Below are 23028 nucleotides of genomic sequence, written 5' to 3'. Positions count from 1 at the left end.
TACAGGGAATTTCAAATGGCACAATAAGGGATATTGTCTTCCAAGGGAAAAAACCCAGCAACAAACAACAACCACAAAACTAGAAACCTCCCACACCTAACAAGCAAAACCCAAACAAAAACCCCACATACACACAAAAAACAACAAAGATTCTCCTTATAGATGTCTCTCCCCCCACAGCTTAAAAGCTTTACCATATAATTTTATTCCTCTGAATATCTGAAATGGCTATTTCCTTTACAGCCTACACATGAAAAGCATGATAGTGTGTGCTTCACTGGAATGAATTACAGTGATACTTAAGGACTTCCTGAAGGTGAGACAGAAGTAATGAAAATAATCTGAAGACAGTATAAATGTGAGTTAGAAAATTTATATATACTTTCACACATTAACTTTGCATCTAGATGAACTTGTGCAATACTGGTGATTATTATCAATATAACCAGAAAAATATTAAAAAATCCAATATGCTCACAGCAGCAGAAAGAGAAACATGAAATATCAGAAGCCTTAACTAATTTTCCTATAGGTCAAAATGTCACTATGTCTCAAAAACAAGTTTTTGAGGTTTAAAGAATTATTTCAAGTAGAGTCCTTGCTGTACTTGGTACTAAAATTTACTCTGAGCTCTGGGCTCTGCTGCTCCCAGGTTATGCTACAAGAGGCTCTGAAGTGTTCTATTGAAATACCCAGCCAAGGATCAGCAGTTGCTCCCCAGCTGGGGCAGGCTGGGTGACCCTCAGCCATTCTGTCTGCTCTGTAACCTCCCCCCAGCACCTCTCTGACCCCATCTCTCACTGCAGAGCTGACCTCCCACCTTCAGTGCTGAGTCAGTCCTTGGTGCAAGGGAGATCCTGGCCAGCAGTAACTCAGCATTCCCTCTGCTAACGCTCTTCACCCACATTTTGGGACTCTGTCCCAGACTGAGACAAAGCGGCACAGCTGCCAACCCCAGACAGAACTCACCCAATGGCACCATGCCAGAATTTGCCCCAGCTCCCTCAGCCTTTCCTCACCAGAGATGCTCCTGTCCCTTCACCATCTGTGTCACCCTCGGCTGGCCCCGCTCCAGGAGCTCCACATCTCTGGTACTGAGGAGCCCAAGCTGGGCACAGCACTCCAGGTGATCCTCATCAGGGCTGAGTAGAGGGGCAGGGTCACCTCCCTGACCTGCTCAGTGCTCTTCTCAAAGTCCCCAGGATCCCACTGGCCTTACAGTCACAAGGACACAGTGCTGGCTCCTGCCGTCCACCAGGACTCCCAGGCCCCTCCCAGAGCTGCTCCAGGTCACCCCCAGCCCGTGCTGGTGCTGGGGTTGTTCCTGCCCAGGTGCAGGACCCTGCACTGCCTTTCTCCTCAGCAGCTTAAAGACCATTCCATTCAGCAACATTCCTGTTTTGCACTGAACTCCCTCCCCCAAACCAGCTTCTCTTTAAAGTTAGTAAATTTTGCTCTCTGCTCCTCTCCGGGTACTCCTCCATTTCCTTTTTCCTAACTCCAGGCACATAACCCTGTACAGAACAAATGGAACCAACACAGCAGAGCAGTTCCAAGGCTGCTGTAATGTCACACTGCACTGGCAAATGCAAAGGCAGGCTAAGAGAGCAGATAATCTTCTAAAAATAGTGTAGAGGAGCTGATGCCATGCTGCTCCTGCATTAAAGGAACAAGCTGTGATTTCCCATAGGACAACTTAATACAGGTACAACAACACCACCTCTAGCTCTAGAGCCCTCTGAGCCAGCTCCACTGGTACCTTATTGTCAGTTGTCCTTTTTCTTATCCTTAAGCCTTCTTAGAAGCTACAAGTTTGAAATGTTCACACATGATTCTGGGATTAAACTCTCTTGCATTGAAACCAAGTAAAATTCTTAATATTTACAAGTAATTATCCATTTGGATCAAGAATGTCAGAAATTTCAAACCAAGCAAAACAAAAGCATTTCTTTGCAACAGCAGTATAAAAAGGTGATGCAATTTAGACACCTGAAATAACTACTCACAAATCTGTATAGTTCAGAATTACGAGTGTTTTCTCCCAAGTTTGTGAAAGAAATGTGTAAGGAAACACAAGTCTTGTCTGGAACAATGTTCTAGAACAGTTAATTCCCAAATGTTACTTTCAACCTACCTTACTTTATGATTCTTTCTGGTTTGATTATATAAGTTTTTGACCCCAAGAGTATCTCAGAGGCAACAAGTAAGAATCTGTGCACTTTTGAAATACCTAACAGCCATAGCAAAGAATCCTTGCAAATGTTTCCTTTCCAAAGGAATGGTGTCCACAACCTATCTCTCACCTCACTGTCACTGCTTTCCATGTCTATTATTGCTAAATTCCTAATAAGTAAGAACTGCAGGAGAACAGATGGAGCCAACAAATGCATTACGATCTGTATGATCAGTATGAGGGTTACACAACAATGAAGACATATACAGTTCTTTTCTACACTTTTTGTATTACAATATACTAATCACATTGAAAAATGCAACATTTCTGCTTTGCTTCTGGCTGTATCAAAAAAACTCAGCCCCTTTTTCCTACAAGGAATGCCTATCATATTAAATATGCTCAGAAAAGTCACTTGTATGTAGACATGCTGCACACTGCCTTTGGAAGGCAGTTCCAAGTTGCAATGTCAGCTGTAAGAAACAGAAACTATTCCATAAAGATCTCTAAGTTTAAAAAGCACAGACAAAGTATCAAGGGCTGCTCAAATTCCTATGACCTTAATGGCAGCATAGTGAGAGATATTTCCAACCTGAGGTTATTAAACCAACTAATCTGGAGCTCAACAAGCAATTTTTTACAGAACACAAAACTGATGGTTATGGTTTTACCACACAACAGGTACATGAAAGGATGCTAAAAACAACAGGCAAGGAGGTACCTTTAATAGCCCTAGGGTAGCTGTAGATTCTGTAGATATACAAATTGAAATATGAAACAGGAAGAGGAAAAAAATCCACTCTGCTGCTGCTGCCAGGGAAAGAATATTGAGCTAGCTGGATGGACCACTAGACTAAGCCTGCAGGACATTTCTTGCATCCCTAATTTGTGACATGATGCAGCAAAGATAAGGAAAATACTCAGTAGTTGGGATGGGGGAAGATCTTGTTGTCAGATTCAGGCAGATTTCCTGAAATGTAGCATCTATGGCCTAAGTCAATGGATAGAAGTAAAAAACCAATACTGCCTCAGAGGAAACCTTTACTCTTAAACAAATGCAAAGTGTGTTCACATTTAAATACACTTTCCTATTTTGGATTTAATAGCCAGTGATTAACATAAATACAACATAAGTAATTGGAATATTCATCAACAAAATTCAACAGCCTGAGAATAGGATAAAGAAGCATGGAGGTTACCCAGCATTTTAGATCTACAATTCTGAAAATCAACTAAAATATACACCAGACAATTAATACAGAAGGTATCTCATAATGCTGTAACACAAAACCACTGTGTATTAGCATTTTACTCACAACTTACCCTAAAAAGTGAGTTGGTGAGCGAATTTGGCTATAATTTAACTGGCTTAGTAATAAGATGTTGCTATCCCAGCTCTGCTACATCTAATCACCAGTTAATATATATACAGAAAAATACTGAATTCAGCATTCATTCTTACAAAAAAAGGAAAGAGATTATTAGAATGTATGTTTCTGCCTGTAAAAGGGAAGCTCCTAGCTCCAAGAACCTAAAGCTTGTTACAGAGGAAGCACAGCACTTCCATCCATCTTTATTTGATAGGATCAGGGAATTTTGACACTGTATCAACATATGGCCCACTGAAGACTGAAAAATCTCCCCCAAAAGCAACACAAAACTTGACTGCATTGAGTTTATTTAGTGCATTTAGAACTACCCTGTATCAATGTCCAAGTCACCCCAGACACAGCCACAAACACTAAAATTGTAATTTGAACACAGCACATCCCATCTTGAGCTAGCTACATTTTTGGTAATGTTTGTGCAATGTACCTAAAGGAGCTTTACCCAACTACTACTGTCTGTGGTGGCCTATCTTGGGCAGCAGGAGCACAGCATTTGTGCCATGGGGCTTGGGAACCAGAGAGCTGCACTAAAGAGAAGCAGCTGCTGAGAACCCAGTGCCTGGACCAAACCGATCCAAGGGCAGCAGCACCTCTCCTGTGGAGATGGGCTGGGGGCTGGGGCTGGTCAGTCTGGAGGAGAAACCCCAGAGCCCCTTCCAGGACATAAAGAGAGCTGGGGAGGGGCTTTGGACAAGGACAGGCAGAGACAGGGCAAGGGGGAGTGGCCTTAGGCTGAAAGAGAGCAGCTTTAGGTTAGAAATAAGGAAGGAATTCTCCCCTGTGAGGCCCTGCACAGGCTGCCCAGAGAAGCTGTGGCTGCCCCATCCCTGGCAGTGTCCAAGGCCAGGCTGAATGAGGCTTGGAGCAACCTGTGATAGTGGAAGGTGTCCCTGCCCACGGCAGGGGGTTGCAACTGGATGAGATCTAAGATACCTTCTAAGCCAAACAGCTCTGTGAGAATTGCCACAGCTTATGGATCATGACAAAGGAAATCCATAAAAAGATTAAAATGCAGGACAGCATTCGAACACCTTAAACATGAAAGCATTTCTATTTTTCCTGCAAATCTTTTTGCTGCAGAAAAAACCATATAGGCAGTTTCCAACCACCCACCTCCATACCCACAGCAGGTCCAGCCCTGATCCATATCCCACTCCTAGACTCCTCCCAACCCAGCCTTATGCAGCTATGCTTCTCTTCCCCCACACACCATTAGGTCAGTCCTCCTCTCAGAACTTCAAGTCCATCTGAAATGAACATCCTCTTTTTATAGAAATTCATCCAGGGTTTGCTCCTCACCATCTCCAACTAAATTCTCTGCCTTCAGCCTGGATTTCTTCTCCACCACCCTTCCCCTCCCCTCTCCTGTGCACCCAAACACTGCCCACAGTCAGAGGCACAATGGAAGGGAAGGGTTCCAGAATCCCTGGCCTCTACTGATGGCTGCCTGAGAAAGGCAGCAAGAGCTAGAAAGGAAAACAGCAACAACAGCACCCCAGCTGCTAATTCTGAAACCTGCTTCAAACTGGTTAACTTCAATGAATCTTTTAATCAACAGTAAATAAAACAGGTCAGGGTGAAAAAGTATAGTGCAGTCTCACCCCACTTCCCCGGATTTTACTTACTAGAACTAGAAATTGCAATAAAACCTAACTATACAAAACCTGCTCCAAGTTCACTTCTGATTACCCTTGTTATTTTCTGTCACTTTTGAGTGTTATAAAAATAGTGCTATTTTTAGATGGAGCATTCATTTCACTAATGACTGTTTTGACCTTTCTGTTTAATGTCAGAGGGCTTTACTTCAGAATAAAACCCCAAGCATCTGACTGTCTTGAGAAGCCACCAGGGTACAAGCAACATTAAGTTACTGTTTGATTTCACATTGACTTCAGAAGTTTAGGTTGATAAAAGAGGGGGGGAAGTGCCCTCATTAGAAACACTATTGCCATGCAGTACCCAATTAGAACATTTATGTGTACACTTCAAACATGCCTAAAAATGATTTCATCAGTGTGGAAGAACAGGGGTGTCTGTGCATATTCTCTAAGCAGGAGTTACTTTTGGAGATGAAAGTGCCTGCTTTATCTATATGTAAATAATGTGCTGAATTAAAAATCTCTGCTTTGCAGTGTGTTGACAGAACAGTAATGTAACAACTGCATTAAAATCATTAAATGCCCTAAAACCCAAGGCAAAATAAAAGATAACTTTCCTCTATTTACATTACAGATTGAACACTGGTAGGGAAAAAAGTATTTAAAACCAAACATTACTTACAATATTTTTAGCTGTAACTATGCAATATTAGTTGTACAATACTTCTACTATGCACAAACCTAATTTTATACCAAAAAAGTTAGATATAATCAGTTTTATTTCTTTACTACATCAAAATAGAAAACAAAATCTTACAAATTTCATGCTTCTGTTCCTAAGTTTTTCATTCAGGTAGAGAAACACTACATATGGTATTCAGATTTGTCAAGGTGGCATTAGTGCTGTCCTAGAGCAAATGGAGTACATCTACATGAATTTTTGGTGCTAATTAAATGAACCAGTAGCTTCCTACTCTGAAAAACTTCAGCAAAACAAAAGCACTTCATATGTTCCAAACAAGCTAATTTGTGTTGGTAACTTTTTAAGAAATGCACTTATAATAAGAAATTGTGAACTTATTCTGTTCAAATGGCTCTTTCAAAATTTATCAAGTATTTACTGTAACTATTTAGTAAACCAGGTGATAAACAATGATAAACAACATAACTATAAGCACTGCAATCCCTTTCATTATTAAAAAGTACTATAGAAGGTATTAATATATATTAATTTAAAAGCTTTGCTTAACTGAAGAACTTTAAATTAGATTTGTGCTTTACGGTTCTGCTGCTGAACACGCCGAGCAGGTGGGACTATCCTTTTGGTTGTTAGCACTTTTGGTTGTATAGCACTTGTTGTTAAACATGAGCTTTCAGACAGAGAGTGCTCTTTATTTTCAGAATATGGGCAACAATATTGTTTCAAGGAACAGAAAATAATGCCCCTCAAGAGTGCTTTCAGAACCCATTTTCACATTCATGTTTTCTCAACAAAATGCTATTTGGGGCAGAACTAATTTACTTCTCACCTGTATTAAGTTATTGATTCCCATAAAAATATAATGTAACTCCCTGGTGTATATAACTATATCAGTATATAATTAAAAATTGCAAAAGGAATAGCTTTTGAGACACTTCATAATGGCAATTTTAAAATTAAAACTGCTAAGCAGATAGCAGAGATAATGGGATCCTTTAGAAAGATTAGGAAAAAAAGAAGTTAATCCTAAAGCTTTTTCTTTTCTCTAATGATCTCTACCCATCCTTTGGCTCTCTCTGTAAGGAAAGCTGTGAGTAAGAGAAGCCATTGGCAAAAGCAGCTCAGTCCCAGCAGCAGGAGGAGATGCAGCTAAACCCAGCTCTGGTTTGATTTTATGAGGTGGAACTTCCTGTGGGATTGAATACTGGGAAGGAGCAAGTGGAGGAATGAGGGTGACAGGGGATCATATAACCTAAAGCATTTTTAATTAGACATAACAAACATGTAAGGAGTAGAAGTAATGAAAAACAAACAACACTTTACAGACTGAAGTCCTCTGAAATATATCCTATCTTACATGATACATTTTATGCCTCCATTATTTGCTATAAACTCCGAGATAAGCTCTGCTATCAGAGCTAAAACAGTTAAGAAATTTAAAAAATTGTACCTATTCAAGGAATGACACAGTGACATGGCTTTACTGAACATTTGCTCGGGGAGAAATGTAAGGGAGGGGGCAGAACCAGAGAGAACAAATTGGCTTCAAATATATGTACACACACCCCCAAGCCCCACCCAAGTTTTAAAATGCCACCAGATACTTTGTTTGCCAATGATTTGAATAGTGAATAAATGCAGATCTACTGCAGAAAATCAGCTCTGCTGGTAATAAGAGCTGCAGAGAGATGACCAGCTTCCATGAAGAGGAAACTCACTGAAAATATGACCAGAGAATCTGATACTGAGCATTAGACTATTTTCAGAATCCAGGTTTAAATGACTACAACAGAAATATCACCCATGATTTGAGTGACTGGTTTGCAAGAAGAAAGCTATCTACATTTATACATTTAAACTAAGTGGGAATCAAAAAGAAAACACATTGTGAACGTTCTGGTACATTAGGTTTCTAAATTCCCAAAGCAAAACAACATAAGAAAATTAACCACCAGAAATCAGTAAAGAGACTAGCAATTAGCTTACAGCAAGCTGTTTCTGACTAATGATTTTTCCACTTTAGTTTTCCCAACCCCAAATTTATGATTTTTCCTTCATTTTATATAAACAGCTCCAGAAATATCTCCAACTATACACACCACGTGCTAGTGTTCAACATGAGATGAGCTGTAAAACCAGGACTTCCAAACTGCGGAATCACGTATCCAAGTGACACACAGAGTATTTAATACATCAGCTATTTTTCACAGCATTCAAGGATACATTGACAGATGTACAGTATGAAGTTTCAGTGGAATTCACAGTCCAAGGCAGCTTGTCTCATGCATTTGAGCACTTTTAAAAGTGTTTGTAGGGCCTGACTTCTTGGTAGAGGACTTGTATTTCTGAATGCAAATTAATTTATGGTTTAATAATCCTGTCTTTTTGCCCCTAAGTTTAGAAAGACAGCACTAGCACTAAATGAATATCTGATATTGTAGGATGTTTACAATAAAAGTAATGAAGTTGTCTAATTAGAAAAAAAAGACACAGCAAAATAATCACTATCCTAAAAATTCCAACTGTGGTATTTTTAAGACAGGCCTCTTACTTGAGGATTCTCCTTTGAAAATGCTCACCTGGACTGTTTGCTTTGTAAAATACACCTAATGTTAATCTGTTCAGACAAGCCTATTATTATTAGCTGAAGATTATTCTCCTAAGCCAGCTGTGAAAAAGAACTAATGACAAGTGTGAGTATGAATTACTAGACACCCAGCAGCGCTGTTGTAGCAAGGGCTCCTCACCTTGCAGCCTCAGTGCCATGTCCCAGCAGTGACAGTGATGGGAGGCTGCCTGACCAGCCCATTTCCAGACATCCCCTCCCAGCTCAGCCACTCTGTGAAGCAGATACTCCTCCCTGGAGCAACACATGCTTAATATGCATGCAAAGGACACTTGAAAGTTTGCTATTTAGTTTATCCATTAAGCACATACAGACCCTTTGGTAAAGGTTTTATACTGCAAATTTTTGCATGGTTTTAATGAAATTCCCAGTCTAACTCAGAATTCCTAACTGAATTAATAATTATAGGGAGCTGAGACTTGAGACTTCTGCATGAGGATGCTTTCTTTAAAAACAGCAGCAGCATTACTCTCTGAAACAGCCCAGTTTATCTCTGACCAAGAAAGATTAGTATTATCTTTGTTGTGGTTAGAGGATTTTTGGATTATAAAATCCTTACACTGTTAGCCTTTCATGAAGCATTGTTAGGGATTAAACACATCTTTATGAGCAAGTTCTCCTATAATGAAATCATAACAATTCAACTTCATTTCACCCAGAGCATGAGAAGTGTGGCAATTAAAAGCTCTGCTCTGAGTGTTTAATATCAGCAGGTTGAAAACGGGTTAGGCAATAAACTAGCAAAAAGCTTCTCAGCCCAGAGAGGATTTTTTGTTTTATGTCAAGCACACTTTAAATCTCCTAAGCTGTTTATAATGATAGAGTTGCCAAAAATAGCCCAGCTAAAAATCATCAAATTGGCTGCATCTGTTACAGAATAAAAAGAGTGCCAAAATATTGCAGAATATTAGAAAAACCTTTAAAAATACCTGCAAAAAACCCCTAGGAGAATAAGTAAAATGGAATGTCCTGGTGATCTATTTGTAAACAAAAATCACTCCATCCATTTTAGGTGCAATTATATCCTTATAATCATGAACAGTAGCATTGCCTGTGAGTAAACAGCCTGAATATTTCAGTCCAAAAATCCCACAGCAGCATCAAATCCCATGATTATTAAGTGTTTTGGGCCACATGATTTCAGCAGGCAGATTATTCCCCTGCATCTTGTTAATGCCTCCTTTTTAATTAATATGATTCTAATGTGCACCAGGCCCTGCTCCTAATGAGGCTTTGTTCCCACTGAAGAGTGGCTGTGTGGGTGAACACTGACTCACAGGAATGCTCTCCTCCTCAGCAAGCAGAGCCAGGCCACGGAGAAACACTGGTACCCAGCACTGCCCGTGCCCTGCCTGCCCCAGTGCATTTCCCACCAGTCCTGCACACACTTCCAGCTTTTGTTGTTTTGCCCTTTTTCCTCCCGAGTTTCTATCACCTGATTGCTTTGATGACTACCTATGAGTCACTTGCCCAGCTCTGTACAGACACACAAATTAGAGCAGACGTGGTGAGAACACTGCACACGTATTTTTTGGAAGAGGCACAGTGAGACTCAAGGTACAATTTCATGCTTGGTTAAAGGCAGCCTACAACTGCTGCTACTGAAAGAGGAGTCAACCTTTTCCCTGTGCTTACATCTGCTCTGACAATCCTGTATGGTGAGTTGGATCAACTTAATAACTCCAGTGACAATGAACTGTGCTCCTCAGCAGCCCCAGTTCCAAGCAGTTACTAGAGCTGATGTTAGGGAACTGCTACAAATGCACAGGCAGGACTAGACAACTGGCAACTTTTCATTTTGGCAGGAAGCACTCTTGGAAAAACACATCAGTCATGAAATATCAGATATATTGATACTATTTTTTAGCAACACGTCTTATTCTTGGTTTGTCCCATCTTCGTAGGGACAGTAAAAAAAAATTATCATTCCCACCTTAGAAGTAAAACATTACTTTAAAAAATAATAATACTGTAATACTTTCTCCAGTTTTCTTGTCAGAATGAATTATTTTCCTTACGATTTTCCCCACGTTCCTGTAACATAACACTTCCCACAACACTAAACATAACACCCTAACGTAGTACCTCAGCCCGAGGTGTCACAGCCTTGCTGCTGCAAGAAAGTAAAAGTCAGGATCTTTATGGGAAGAGCTTCACAGGAGCTTACACTCACATCTTGAGATATAAAAATAGATGTGACTCTATAAAAGCTCCCAGCACTACCCACACAAAGATCCTGACTCTCATTTCTATTTAATAGAGAAGCTTCCACAGCAGCAGCACTAACCAGAACTCTTGGAACATTCTTTAGTCTGGCAGCTGTCAAAAACCTCGAAAAATTGATCAGTCTGTGACCGATCAATGTAAGAATCTTAGACTTCTTACCTTTACTCACCTCTGAGTTTAGAGTTCAATGTACTCAACCTAAAATGCTATCTGGAATGCTCATCTATGCTGCTTATGCCACTAAAAAAAATTCCAGAAGGCTTTTAGAGCTAAGTGTGTTAGAACTGGTTATTACATGACACTGATTATGGTAAGCAACCATATATTTAATTTTCCAGTTGGAATTTCTACTTGACAGCTTCACATAGCAATGTGCCAGAACTGGATATTAAGGTTTGACTGCATACTAAAGCAATTAACTTAATCCCCAACATTTATAAGCATCTTAATTAAATTTATGGACGCGTTCCTCTCTCATTCCCGTGCAACTAAATAGGAAAAAGATAAGCTCTCTTTCCAAAATTACCATATATGAATTGATGTACATTGCACGTCTAGCAGAAGATAAAGCACTTCAGAATTAATTTAGTATGTGAAGAAATTAAGTTTATCACAATATTTAAATGTGCTTGGAAATATGAGCCAGGTATGTAAGTGATAAACAGATTCACCATGGTAACTGAATCACATTGACAAAATACCCCAACAAAATAAAGGGAGAACACAGTTAGTTCTATCAGTGATAGAATTAATTACAACATAATAGAATGAAGTAATAATGAAATCCTGAAAACAAATTTTAAGTCCAGTCTTAAAAATGTTCTGCTGCATCAAACTACCTAACTATTTCCAGACTTAAGATGAAGAACTGCAGCCCTGATGCAGCTGCTATGAATACTAGAGTACAGCGTTGTGAAGAGCAGGAAACAACACTTTAAGGGTGAACACAACATCATTCAGAACAAGCAGTAGTTATGATTATCATCAAGAAGTAGCAAATGCTATTAGGATATTTGTTTTCAAAGTTGTTTTTTAAAACCCAGAATTTTCAAATCATAGATTTTAAAATTAAGTAACTGAAAAACCCGTATCAGAAGTAGCAAAATCATATAATTACTGAAAGAAGTTGCAACACATGACATTGACACTTGGTGATAATTATTTTTAGGATGGTATCTAACACTTCTATGACTTACCAGCAGTGAAGTCATTATTTAAGTCTATAAAGGCATGAGAGTGTGGTATATACATTTTACTCTGAGTTTCCAGCGCAGGATGCCATGACAAGTTCCTACAGACAAGAATAAAAATACATTTCATCAATGTGTAGGGACTGTTAATCACGATAATATAGCTTAAAAAGCAGTGAAACTTTAAATAAAATGTGACAGAAAGCATGTTCTCCCAATGCTAAGACAAAATTCCTACTTAGCTTACAATATACTAAATAACTCCAGGAACTGCTTGAAAGGTTTTGTGAAGGATGATTCATAGCACAGGGGCTTCAGTTCCATTTTATTAATTTTCTAAAGCAACTTTTTTTTTGTTTTGCACAGAACAGTGTCACTACCCACAAAGTTATAGTTAGTGCCAAGGCTCCTGTACTGCAAATCCTGAGACACTGATCCCTGTCCTTCTCAGTTTCCTCAAGCAGTTTAACTTCTGCAAGTACTTCTGGAATTTACTTTCTGATTAATAAACATGAGCAGAAGTAAGCACATGCTGCTAGAGAGCTCATGCCTGCTGCATGAAAATACACTATTTCAGCTCATCTAAAAATCAACACATGAAGTAACTTTCACATTATGATGGACTACTAACTAATTATGTAATTTCCCAAGCAGGTGATACTTTTATTTATTTATTTATAAATACACATGCCCTGCTTGTTTCTGTTCTAAAAAATGGCTGAAATTCCAGCACACTTCCCTATTAGCAGTGAATTGAAGTGCAACAAATCCTTCAAAAGTCACAGTGGCTGAATCATCAGATATATGACTTTCAGAACCCTTAGCTAAAACACTCAGAAAAATCTCAACGTGCGCTATACAACAGCAGGCAGAAATATTACTACTACTACTTGGGAACTGCTTTATTTATTCCAGTGACATATTATTGAAGTCCTTATCTTCCTTGACTAATTTATGTTAAGAAAATAAATAATATTCTGATTACTTCCCAAAGATCATAACTAAGTCTTAGAAATGTTAAAAATGCATCACAATCTTAAAGAAATAATTAAGTATTTTCTCTAGGTTTTTCTATGTATTCAATCTTGAAGACTGCCAATGAAGTTAGTCATACAGTTCTAGAATAAATCTTAAAACATTTTGGATTAAAATATAAAAGCTTTTCTAAGCAGATGACAAGGCTGTTTTCCATGAACAAGACATGGCTTATGCTATTACCTATAGCACTCAGTCTTATTTTGAGCTATGATGAGTAAGTTTATTTTTATCTTAAAGCTCCTGAAAGACTTTTTTCTTCAACAAAATGCAATAAATCTTTCCCACTTTTCCATTTCTTCAAAAGCTCATACAATTTATTTTATATATAATCATTACAAAGTGTTCAGAAACATCCTCGTGAATATGCAACGTTTCATAAGCCAGCAGTACAAGTATGGTGATACAATTCAAATTGGGATTAATGAACAAAAGCACACTGCCAAGAAGGGCATAGCTTCCACTGACACATTCTAATGTTATTTATCCCAGGAAAGGAAAAGAGACAGGAACTACAGGTATAAGGTTTTTCATTTTCAAATTATAGACTAAGTTCTTTGGGATCCTGCCCAATACTAGAGACATTGCTACTCGATATTATTTGGTTACAGACTGGGTCTTCTGAGCCAGTAGAGACACAATCTTCTGTTATGCTTTTATTTCAGCATTCATATCCAAAACAGTTAAAAATAACCCTTTCCACAGTCCTTGTTAAGCATTTAAGTATGCCATTATTTTTTATTCCAGTATTTGATAACTGGTCCCATTCTAGAAATTTCAGGGTTAGCAGAAATTTCAATCATGAAACTTAGTCCCCTTTGCTGCAATTTCATCTCATAAGGCTTCAGTCAACTTCTATCTGCTCATGAGTGGCCTGAGGCACTCAACACAAGGGATGTGATACAGACATCACTTGTATGCACACTTGTGCTGCTACCTAGTCACCTCTGCTTTATGTCACTTCAGAAATCTCTTCCTCTATATTTTCCTCATACATATAGTTCAATACTCTTACATCCTGCACTTCCCGTGCTTTTGATTTCCTCCCCTTTACAAATCATTTCCCAGACTGATGAGAGCATTTTTTTAAGTTTACCCCAAACACTTGCAGATTTTTCTTTTGCCATCCCTTTAATCATAAGATCTGTTTCAGTAGTTCTTGCATCATCAACCTGAAAGCTGCTTTTTTACAGCACAAATTTCATAACACAGATTATAACACTAAATATCAAGTGTACTAAACAAACGGGACTATAACTTCTTGGAACTAATTGTTCCAAGAACCAATTTTCCTATTTCTGATGTCTATTATCAGTGGCTCTGTTTTCTCAGCTCTCATGGAATCTCTACTTGCCCTATAAAATAACACTTTAAAGAGCAGATGAAGAGTGTCACTGAATGTTTGCCATGGACAGAAAGAAGATTCACACACAAAGCCTACACTTTAGTGGGAAGTGGATACACAGTGCCCCCGTTCCAAAGCCATGCTGACCCCCGAGCCCTCAGCTTACCCTCCCAGCAGGATCTGTGGCTTATTTGAGTCACTGGTGACACCAAACACATCAGGAATCAAGTCTCCATTGAAGCTGAAAAGGGAACACAATGTCAGTGCCACCTCAGTCCCCACAGGAGTTCAGACCAACTGTTCTTAAACTCATCTGTACTTGGACTTTTCCCCACTGGGCCATGAAGAACTCTCAGGTGTGGCTCTGCATTTTGTCTGAGCTGCCGGTAGCAGTAAAGGTCTGTCAGTGCTTCACACTCTGCCTGCGCTTTGCCTTACAGACCTACTTGCCTCCACTTTTGTTCAGCATTTCACACACAAGCAAGCACATTGTGAAAGGGACATTTGCTCATTTTGGTAAGCCAGTAAAGGCTTTTGCTTTACAAAGTACAATGAGAAATGAATGGCTTTTTTAATGAATACTCACAGTACTGAAATGAAAGAAATTAAAAGATCATGCAGTTACTATTGCCAGGATAATATAATATACAAGAATTGTAAAGATAAGCATTTTGGTTCATCATCTTTTGTTGGATCAGTTGACATTACACAAACCACCCTGTTCTTAAAAGATAAAGAACATGAGCATGTGTTTCAAATTTTAGCATTAAAATTTATTTAAGTTGCTCTTAGTCACCATTATAAACATGGTTTTCTAAAAAAGTAGGTCATACTTACTCCATTACTAGAGGCTCATCATGGAAAGTCTTATTTAACACAGTTTTATGGTTAAGATCTGAAAACAGAAAATATTAACTTGATTCAGTTACCAATATATTCTGACATTTGCATTTTAAACTAAGACATAATTCTATTAATTTAAAACCATCTGTTTTACGATTTATAAAAAAGGCACCTCTTAATATAAAGAACTAAATGGCTCCCTGAAATTTTGCAGGAAAGGTGAATTACAGGTAAAATACTGAAGTCTTTTTCCCTCTCCACTAAACTCCTCAACAAATTATTCCAAGTAGATCTTAGTGAAAGCTATTTCTGTGTAGGACTGTAATCACACAGATGCTGGAAAACTGAACCAGTTGGGACGAAGACAGGCTAAAAGTTTAACATTCATTGTATGTTAGATTTCTGTTTAAATAACATTCTTAATTATGCACACTGAGTATTTGAAATAAGCAATAAAGGTAGACTTTCTAAATGAGAAGTGAGGACTAAGCTCCAACCAGATTATCACCTTAGACTTCACTTTTACTTCCCAGGTTATTCCCATTTCTCTTCTCTCTCCACAATGTTTGTCTTTACAATTTCCACATTTCATACAACAGCCCCCTCCTATTGACTTGTCTGTCACACTTCTATTACCCAAGGAGACACCCCATACCTTGCCAGTGGCCTCAGCACATACCAACCACTGCCTGAATTTTTAACCTCTGACTCCTCCTCCAGGCCCCATATGCTCATTGTGTTTCCCCCAACACTTGGGTTTTTTTTTTCTGAAACAAAACAGAATAACTTAATCCAAGTCCTCAGATTCTTCCCAATGCTAGAGATACCTGCTATTCACTTAATACTGATCCACTGCAGGTTTCCAGGTTGCTTGTTTCAGCTCTGATCAAAGCCAGAAGCAATGGTGTCTGAGGCAAACTTGGTAACTATGCCATGACACAGTTGTTTAATCACAATAGTGATTATTCTTCAGTAGTTTTTGTGGATTAAAGAGTATTTTCTTTTGCTTATGTGTCCTTGTTCAAACCCTAAATTCTTCCTCAAACCCTTTCCTAGCAAAGTCAACAGAAAACAGAGGAGACACCAAGAGTTCACACAATCCATAACCCTACCCCAAGACAGAATCAGCTATACCTTGAACACTGCTAAGAGACTCCTGAAAAATCAATTCTAAAGGTCTTGAAAACTTTCAGCAATAGAGACTCCAGAAACCTTTCTTCCCATACTCACTTTAGTATGTCACTGTCTTTAAAGAATTTCGTGTAACATAAATATTATATTACTGGTGGTAGGTTTAGGAATGTGATTTTGAAAGCTGATGCACTTAAGTTCACAGCAGGTTCCCTGTGCATTTTAAACTGAAGATAAATCTTTTGAGATAGTCTTTGTGAAGCTGACATGCATGATGGGGAAGCCATGAGAAGCAGCTCTTCAGTTAATAGGTACTGCCAAATTAGAATAATGTTTGGTTATATCTGTTGCATAATATACTGCAAGTATTGTTCTCTTTCATTAATTATTGAACACAGTTTAACAGCAGGATAATATATGGGTGTGAAGCTGAATAGCTGCTAATCCCTATTTTAGTGCTAAAAACAATCATTACACTGTAAAAATGAGTTGTAACTTCTTGACAATACTTTGAATTAAGAAGTCTAACAATCTTACTAAGAACCAGTCTCAGCAACTCACCTAATGTTTGGTTGTGTCCCCAGAAAATAAATACTGAAAGTTCATCTTTGCCATGATTTGGGCCTTGGGTAGTGAGGAGGACATCCATTTGGGAATCTCCATCATAATCTCCAGGAACTACACTGGTTATGGTGACACCAAGGGATCTGGAATTAAAAACAAAAACCCCCACATGCAAATAATGGTAAAAAGGTGTGCATGTAAAAAGCACTTGTGTAGTCAAAGTCTTGCCCTATTATTATTAGTTGGTCCAATACAATCTTACTCTTCAACAACCTGGTTTAGGATTAAGTCCTTACCTATTGCAAAAGTATCTCAAAATCAGGCACCTGATAGGCTGTCCTTGTCTAAGGAAAATGACATTTTAACTCTAAACTTCGGCTATCAGACACTCTTCAGTCATATCCTGTTAATGCTATCTACACTTCATTAAATCCTCACATTTGTTTAGAACCAGTCAACCAAAATGTGTTTCAGAGAGCAGGATCTTTTGGTTGCATTCCAAAAGCAAGAACATAAGGCAACAGGAGCTGTTTAAACAGCAGGAGTCAGGCACAGGTAGATTTTTAAAAGACAATGCCATTTCCTCCTACCTTCTGCCAGGTCTTACTACTCCTTCCTATCTGTGTTTGCTCTATCTAAGACTCTGCTTTACACACACAAACACAGGTCACATTGAGGATTAAAAGCAGATCCTTTCTAATGCATTAAACAAATTAGTTCCTTCCAAGACAGGAGGGAATAAGGAAAAATAAAAATATGTAGAATACAGAAGATGAAGCTGAGCTATAAAAGCATTTTAACTTTTAATAAACATAATACCATTGGTAAGCATTATTCATAAGCAATAGTCATAATAATATAACAGGATATTAAAGCTAGACATATATATATGCACATATAAACAGATTGGTTTACATTTATTAAAAACTGATGTCTTTTTAAAGGCCACATGTAAACTTGAGAAAGGAACATCTCTACACAGAAACACCAGAACACCATCTTTCATAGCTCTTCTAAATCAGATTATATTGGCTGGATTCCATTAGTAACTACAGCAAATGGATGAATTTCCCTGAAAGCATGTCTTGGCATTGATACTAGACCTACCCACCACAAAGACTAAGCTATGGAATGACAGTTTGCTTCACTATGAAATACAGTCCTGAAGACTGCAAAAATATTTCAACATATAGATACTTTAAATATGGATTTGAGCACAAAACCTGAACCATAAATATTCCATAAGGGTTGGAAGTAACACTTATTAGTAAACAACATGAATGACACAATTCATCTCCATAGACTCTCCCATCTGACCAATAAAACAAAAATGTATCAGGACATGGAACAGGAAGTTGGTCAAAGAACTAGAGCTGTAAGAGCAAGCTGAACAAGTCAAAGAGGTAACAGGAGCACAGACAAGTGCAGGCAGTTCCCACTGAGTGCAGAGAGGCCCTTCCAAGGCAAACATTGGACAGCCATACTTACTTCATTGGTAGTTTAACACGGGGCTTAAAGTAGGGCTCCTTCTGGTCAGCCAAAAAGATCACCAGCTCATTTCCTGCCAAGGCAAGCAACACCATGAGCAACAGAGGAAGACTGGAAATGGCTTATATACAAACTCAACATTTAAACAACTGCCACAAATGACCATTCCCCACAGCAGCAAAAACTTTTAAAGACATCTCATACCACTACTTCCTCCTCATCCAAAAGGAGGCAAAAGGAGCAGTTCTTCAACACAAAGTCAGATGTATCTCAAAGGAATGCTAATGTCACAAATCTTCTTTGGGAGTTTAGTGTTAGAACTTTCCCTCTGTTATTTTTATCACATTGCTTAAAATAAAACTTTCTGTAATGAATTAAGAAATATTACACATAGTAAAGTAATAGGCAGCAGTTCCACAAAACTAATTAAAGCTTAAAATCTAATTCAAATTAGTTCTTTTAATACTATGTCTCACATAGCAGGATCTGATAGTGCTTTCCCACGTCAGCTGTCCAAAGCACTTTAAAGGAAACTCAGAATTTACTTGGTTCCCTGCAGCATCTCTCCATTTAGAGGCAATAATACAAGTATAATTTCATGATTTTGGGACAATCTAAATAAAAGCCCCTATTTTATGTTGCAGAAATAACAAACTCAGGGAAGAAAGGAAAAATTTTAACTTCAGTGATGAAATAAAATTTTCAGTCAGTAAACCACAATATGCACACACCTCTGGAAGTAAAACATAGCTCACAGTGCAACAATTGTATTTTTTCTTTGCTTCATTCTCCAATAAACCCAAAATCATTTGGTCCAGCACCACAAAATCATTCTCTATAAAAGAATAATTCTAAGGCTCCAAACTTGAGCTATCACAGTACTTCTTAAGAGCATTGTCTTGTGGCAAAGTTCACAGCTGGGAAATAGCAGAGAATACAAGGCTCCTGCCATAAACCTCTTGAGGAGAAGGAGAATCCACCACCAAATGAGTAAATGACCAGAAGCCCTATCACAGAGGCCAAGGAGGCCAGCTCAGGCCCAGAGTAACACTGCCTGAGCTGCAACCATGCTCCTGGATGACAGAAAGGCCTGGCACGGACCAGAGCCAGCTTGGAACAGCTCACCTGGGGACTGCCTCCTGAACCTGAGCTCCCATCTCACACCTCCCACTCTCACCTGCCTTTTTATTGGTTACTTGGTAAAGTAATGACCAGGATGAAGAAGCAAATGTGCTTTTACACATACTAGGTTCCAAGTTAGCTGCAACACTGAGAAATGAGATATTTTTGGTCGTTAAAGATAGAGATATAAAAATTTCAGCTCAGTGCTCAAGCAAAAGCAAATTAACTATTAAAAATTATTTATTACATGAACAGAAAACAGAATTACTATGCCACTACAATCAATCCTAAATGCTGTTTGCAGTTCTGTATTCTTTTTGAGATAAGAGGATAATAAGAAAAAAAGCCAGTGCATTGGAGGGCGTGAAAAACAGGAACAGTTTCCATACAAACAACAATTATGTAGATTAGAGGTCTTCAGGTTGAGCATCTGTGTGACATATACCACACACACACATAGGTGTATATATGAAATAAATACCACAAAAGTTTCCCAAATCCCCCAATGAAACACAGCAGGTGAACAGAGGAATGCTCACTCACTGCTTTGTACTTCCAGCAGAGGCATCAAGCATAGCCAGAAGCTGGAACATGAAAAAGCAACCAGCACCAGCTTCCCCACTGACCTGTTACATGCACAGACTCACAAAACAGGTAAGTGTATGCACAATTCCATTTATTTGTACACTCTGAGTTTCAAAAAGTGACTAAACCCAGAGTCCACTGGTACTTTGGAATTAGTCTTGCAATGGGATACTTCTAGATCTGGACTATCCCTTACATTCAGAGAGTTTACTATTTCTTACAAAGGTATCAGCACAATCTGATTTTCTTTTATGTATCTGAGCATATGGAACATTACTCTCACTCAACTGCAGTAAGGCAAGATGAGAAAAATAATATATATCCAGCCAAAGGTCCAAGACATCATCCCCATTTCTTTATTAAGGGTCAGCATTATTAGGACTGGGCTGCTTTACAGCCTCCTGTTCCTCAAAGTCTCATGTCATCTCCAGTGCTCATCTCCTCATGCTGTTTACAACTGGCTGCCATAAATCCCACCATTTAAACTACTACCTTTTGTTTTGAGAGTATTCTGTAGTTACTTTTCACCAAGACTTAAGTTATGAAAAATAATATTTTCAACTATATTATTTCAAGCTGATTTTTACAGTGAGTATCACACAGGAAAATGATTTATCGAGTGCTAAGAGACACAAAGAAATCCCAAGTCTAGTTTCTGAAAATTATAACTATTCACATTTTTATATGCACTCATCTAAAAGATAAGAAAGTAAAAATTAAATCTCTTATCATAGACATTCATTTTAAATCTGACCATTTGTTCAGTAGATGAGCCAGTGGAGCATTTCCAGGGAGCCATGCATTTCAATAACTCAACTAGATGGGAAAGTCACTCATGCTTTACCAAAGCTACTTAGAAAAACATTTCTGAGATGGAAGGAATAAAAAATGGTGAATCTGAGAATAAATTTAATATCTTAATGTGCTTCAAGAAAGTAAAATATTCTAAGATTAATGTCTGCAAATAACACTGACCACTGAAAAGAAACCCTGATTTGAGGTCTCCCCACATCTGAAGCCTGAAGAGAAACCTGTGGCAGGTGACAGCTACCATGGCACTTTAACTTTTTAATGTTCCAAGTAAGACAATGTGCAATTTTTCCTCCACATCTGTGAAATGGCCACCTTTGTTTCCAGAAATATCGTGAAAGCAGGAGCAAAACAACAATTTGTGACCATTCAAGTTGTAAGATGAAATCTCTAAATTATTTCACAACCAGAAATTCAACTTTAAAGATACAAGCGCGGTATGCGAAGCATTCTAGTACAAACTGAATACCGTATGCCATACAGGAAATACCTGGGAGCAAAGCAAGCGTCAGTTTCATCCCGCAAACAACGCTGTGCTCACCGCGCCGGCCCGGGCAGCACAAACCCCGGGCACTCCGGCCGTGTCCGGGGAGAGAGCGAGCGAGCAGCCGGTAAGGCACAGACCGCAGGGACAGCGGTGACCAGCGAGCCCGTCCCTCTCCCGGCCGGGCAGCTCGCACCGGCAGCGCTGCCCCGCAGCCCCAGCCCCGCCGTCGCACCGCACGGGCTGCCGGGCCCCGGGGGGCGGCGGCGCCCGTGTCTGTGCCCCTTGGCTGCGAGGGACAGGGAGCCCAGCTCACACCGCCCGTGCCCCCGGAGCCCCCAGGCCCGCCGCCGGCCCCGCACTCACCGCCGCGCAGCACGAACAGGTCCGTCTGCTTGTCCGAGTTGAAGTCGCCGAAGGCCGCCAGGGTTCCGCGGGCCTCGGGCCCGAAGAGCTGAGCGGTCACATTCTGCAGGGCTCGGGCGGGCCCCGCCAGGACCAGCAGGGCCAGGGCCAGGGCCAGCACCGGGGCCAGCGGCGGGCACGGCCCGCGGGCCCCCATCGCGCACGGCCTCGCCCCGCCCGCGCTCTGACGGCAGCGGGGCGGGCCCGGCCCGGCGGCCGCGGTTTGCGGCAGCGGCGGCGGAGCCTGCGCGAGTGCTTTACGGCGGGAGCCAGGCAGGGCCCGCCCGGCGCCGCGCACCCGCGCCGGGGGCTCTCCGGGACCGCTCCGCCATGGCGGCGACTCACATGGCTGACGTGAGCTGGAAGATGCTGGAGCTGCGCGCTCGCTCCAAACGCTCAGGTCTGACCTCTTGGCTTGCCCGGGAGGAGCTCCGGGGCTCCCTGTGCCTCCCGTCACTCACCACCCCGCTCCCGGCCCGGCCCGGGGCTTTTTCCCCGTCCCTGGCGCGTCTCTCGCGGGCGCTGGTGCCCGGGCGGGCCCGGCCCTCAGGGCCTCAGGGGACACCCGGGGTGGTGGCCCCGCCCGAGCCCTCGGCGGGCAGAGCCCCCGGTGCCCTCAGGTGTCCCCTGTGCCCGCGGGAGCAAAGGCAGCGTGTTCGGCACCGCAGCTGTGTAACGTGCTGCGGTTGTGGAACAGATACAGTGTTTAGCGGAAAGTCCCAGCTCTTGGCAGGTTTCTCTTAGCTAAAGGTAACTGGTTGACAGCGCTAGAATTTCGTGTTCTGAACGAGCAGCAGCTACGTTCTGGCCTAAACCAAAGGGTGATGTTTGCCGAGTTGGCCTGAATGTCTGAACTTCAAAAAACTTGGAGTTTTGATTTTTTATTATTTTTTTGAAGTAAAGTACAGTTATAGTAGGAGTTTAATTGTTCTAACGGAAAAAACTTTTCCAGAAGATCTCCTTGTTTATTTATACACCACACATGCTTGTAACACTCAGTTGTTGCTTATTGCCATGTTTGGTTAGTTTTGTTGTGCTAGTAAGTGATCAGACAGTGTGAGACCAAAACGGGGCTTTACGAGGGCTCTAAAGAATTGATTATTTAAAGTCTGGTCTGATTAATTTGGCTTTAAAAGTTCGGTTTGTGCATAGATTGATTGGCAGTCCCGCGCTGAGGACTGCCCGCTGAAGGAGGTGTCACTTGGCGGCCGGTTGCGATTACAGGTGCCGGGAGCGGGACTGACAGCAGAGCCGGGGCGGGCAGTGCAGCTGCGGCTGATCGGGAATCCCGAGCCTCGGGGAGCACACAGCTCTG

General features: G+C 40.4%; 2 protein-coding genes across 3 annotated transcripts in view; one reads left to right on the top strand and one right to left on the bottom strand.

Moving 5' to 3' along the window:
• ITFG1 (integrin alpha FG-GAP repeat containing 1) overlaps positions 1-21992 on the bottom strand; it is a 71641-nt gene extending 49649 nt beyond the window's left edge. The window contains exons 1-6 of the mRNA XM_084215297.1: positions 21675-21992; positions 18308-18380; positions 16817-16962; positions 15119-15176; positions 14448-14522; positions 11908-12002 (exon numbers count right to left, since the gene is read on the bottom strand). Coding sequence (XP_084071423.1) covers positions 11908-12002; positions 14448-14522; positions 15119-15176; positions 16817-16962; positions 18308-18380; positions 21675-21870 — 643 coding nt within the window. The 5' untranslated portion in view covers positions 21871-21992. The remainder of the gene's footprint in view (positions 1-11907; positions 12003-14447; positions 14523-15118; positions 15177-16816; positions 16963-18307; positions 18381-21674) is intronic.
• Positions 21869-23028, top strand: part of PHKB (phosphorylase kinase regulatory subunit beta) — a 68903-nt gene continuing 67743 nt past the window's right edge. For both annotated transcript variants that reach the window (XM_084215294.1, XM_084215295.1), the window contains exon 1: positions 21869-22113. In XM_084215294.1, the coding sequence (XP_084071420.1) occupies positions 22044-22113 (70 nt within the window). In that variant the 5' untranslated portion in view covers positions 21869-22043. The remainder of the gene's footprint in view (positions 22114-23028) is intronic.

This window comes from Fringilla coelebs, assembly GCF_963513975.1.
Source record: "Fringilla coelebs genome assembly, chromosome: 14".
Lineage (NCBI taxonomy): Eukaryota > Metazoa > Chordata > Aves > Passeriformes > Fringillidae > Fringilla > Fringilla coelebs.
The sequence above is the reverse complement of the archived record's forward strand: the minus strand, read 5'-3'. Positions and strand labels throughout refer to the sequence as shown.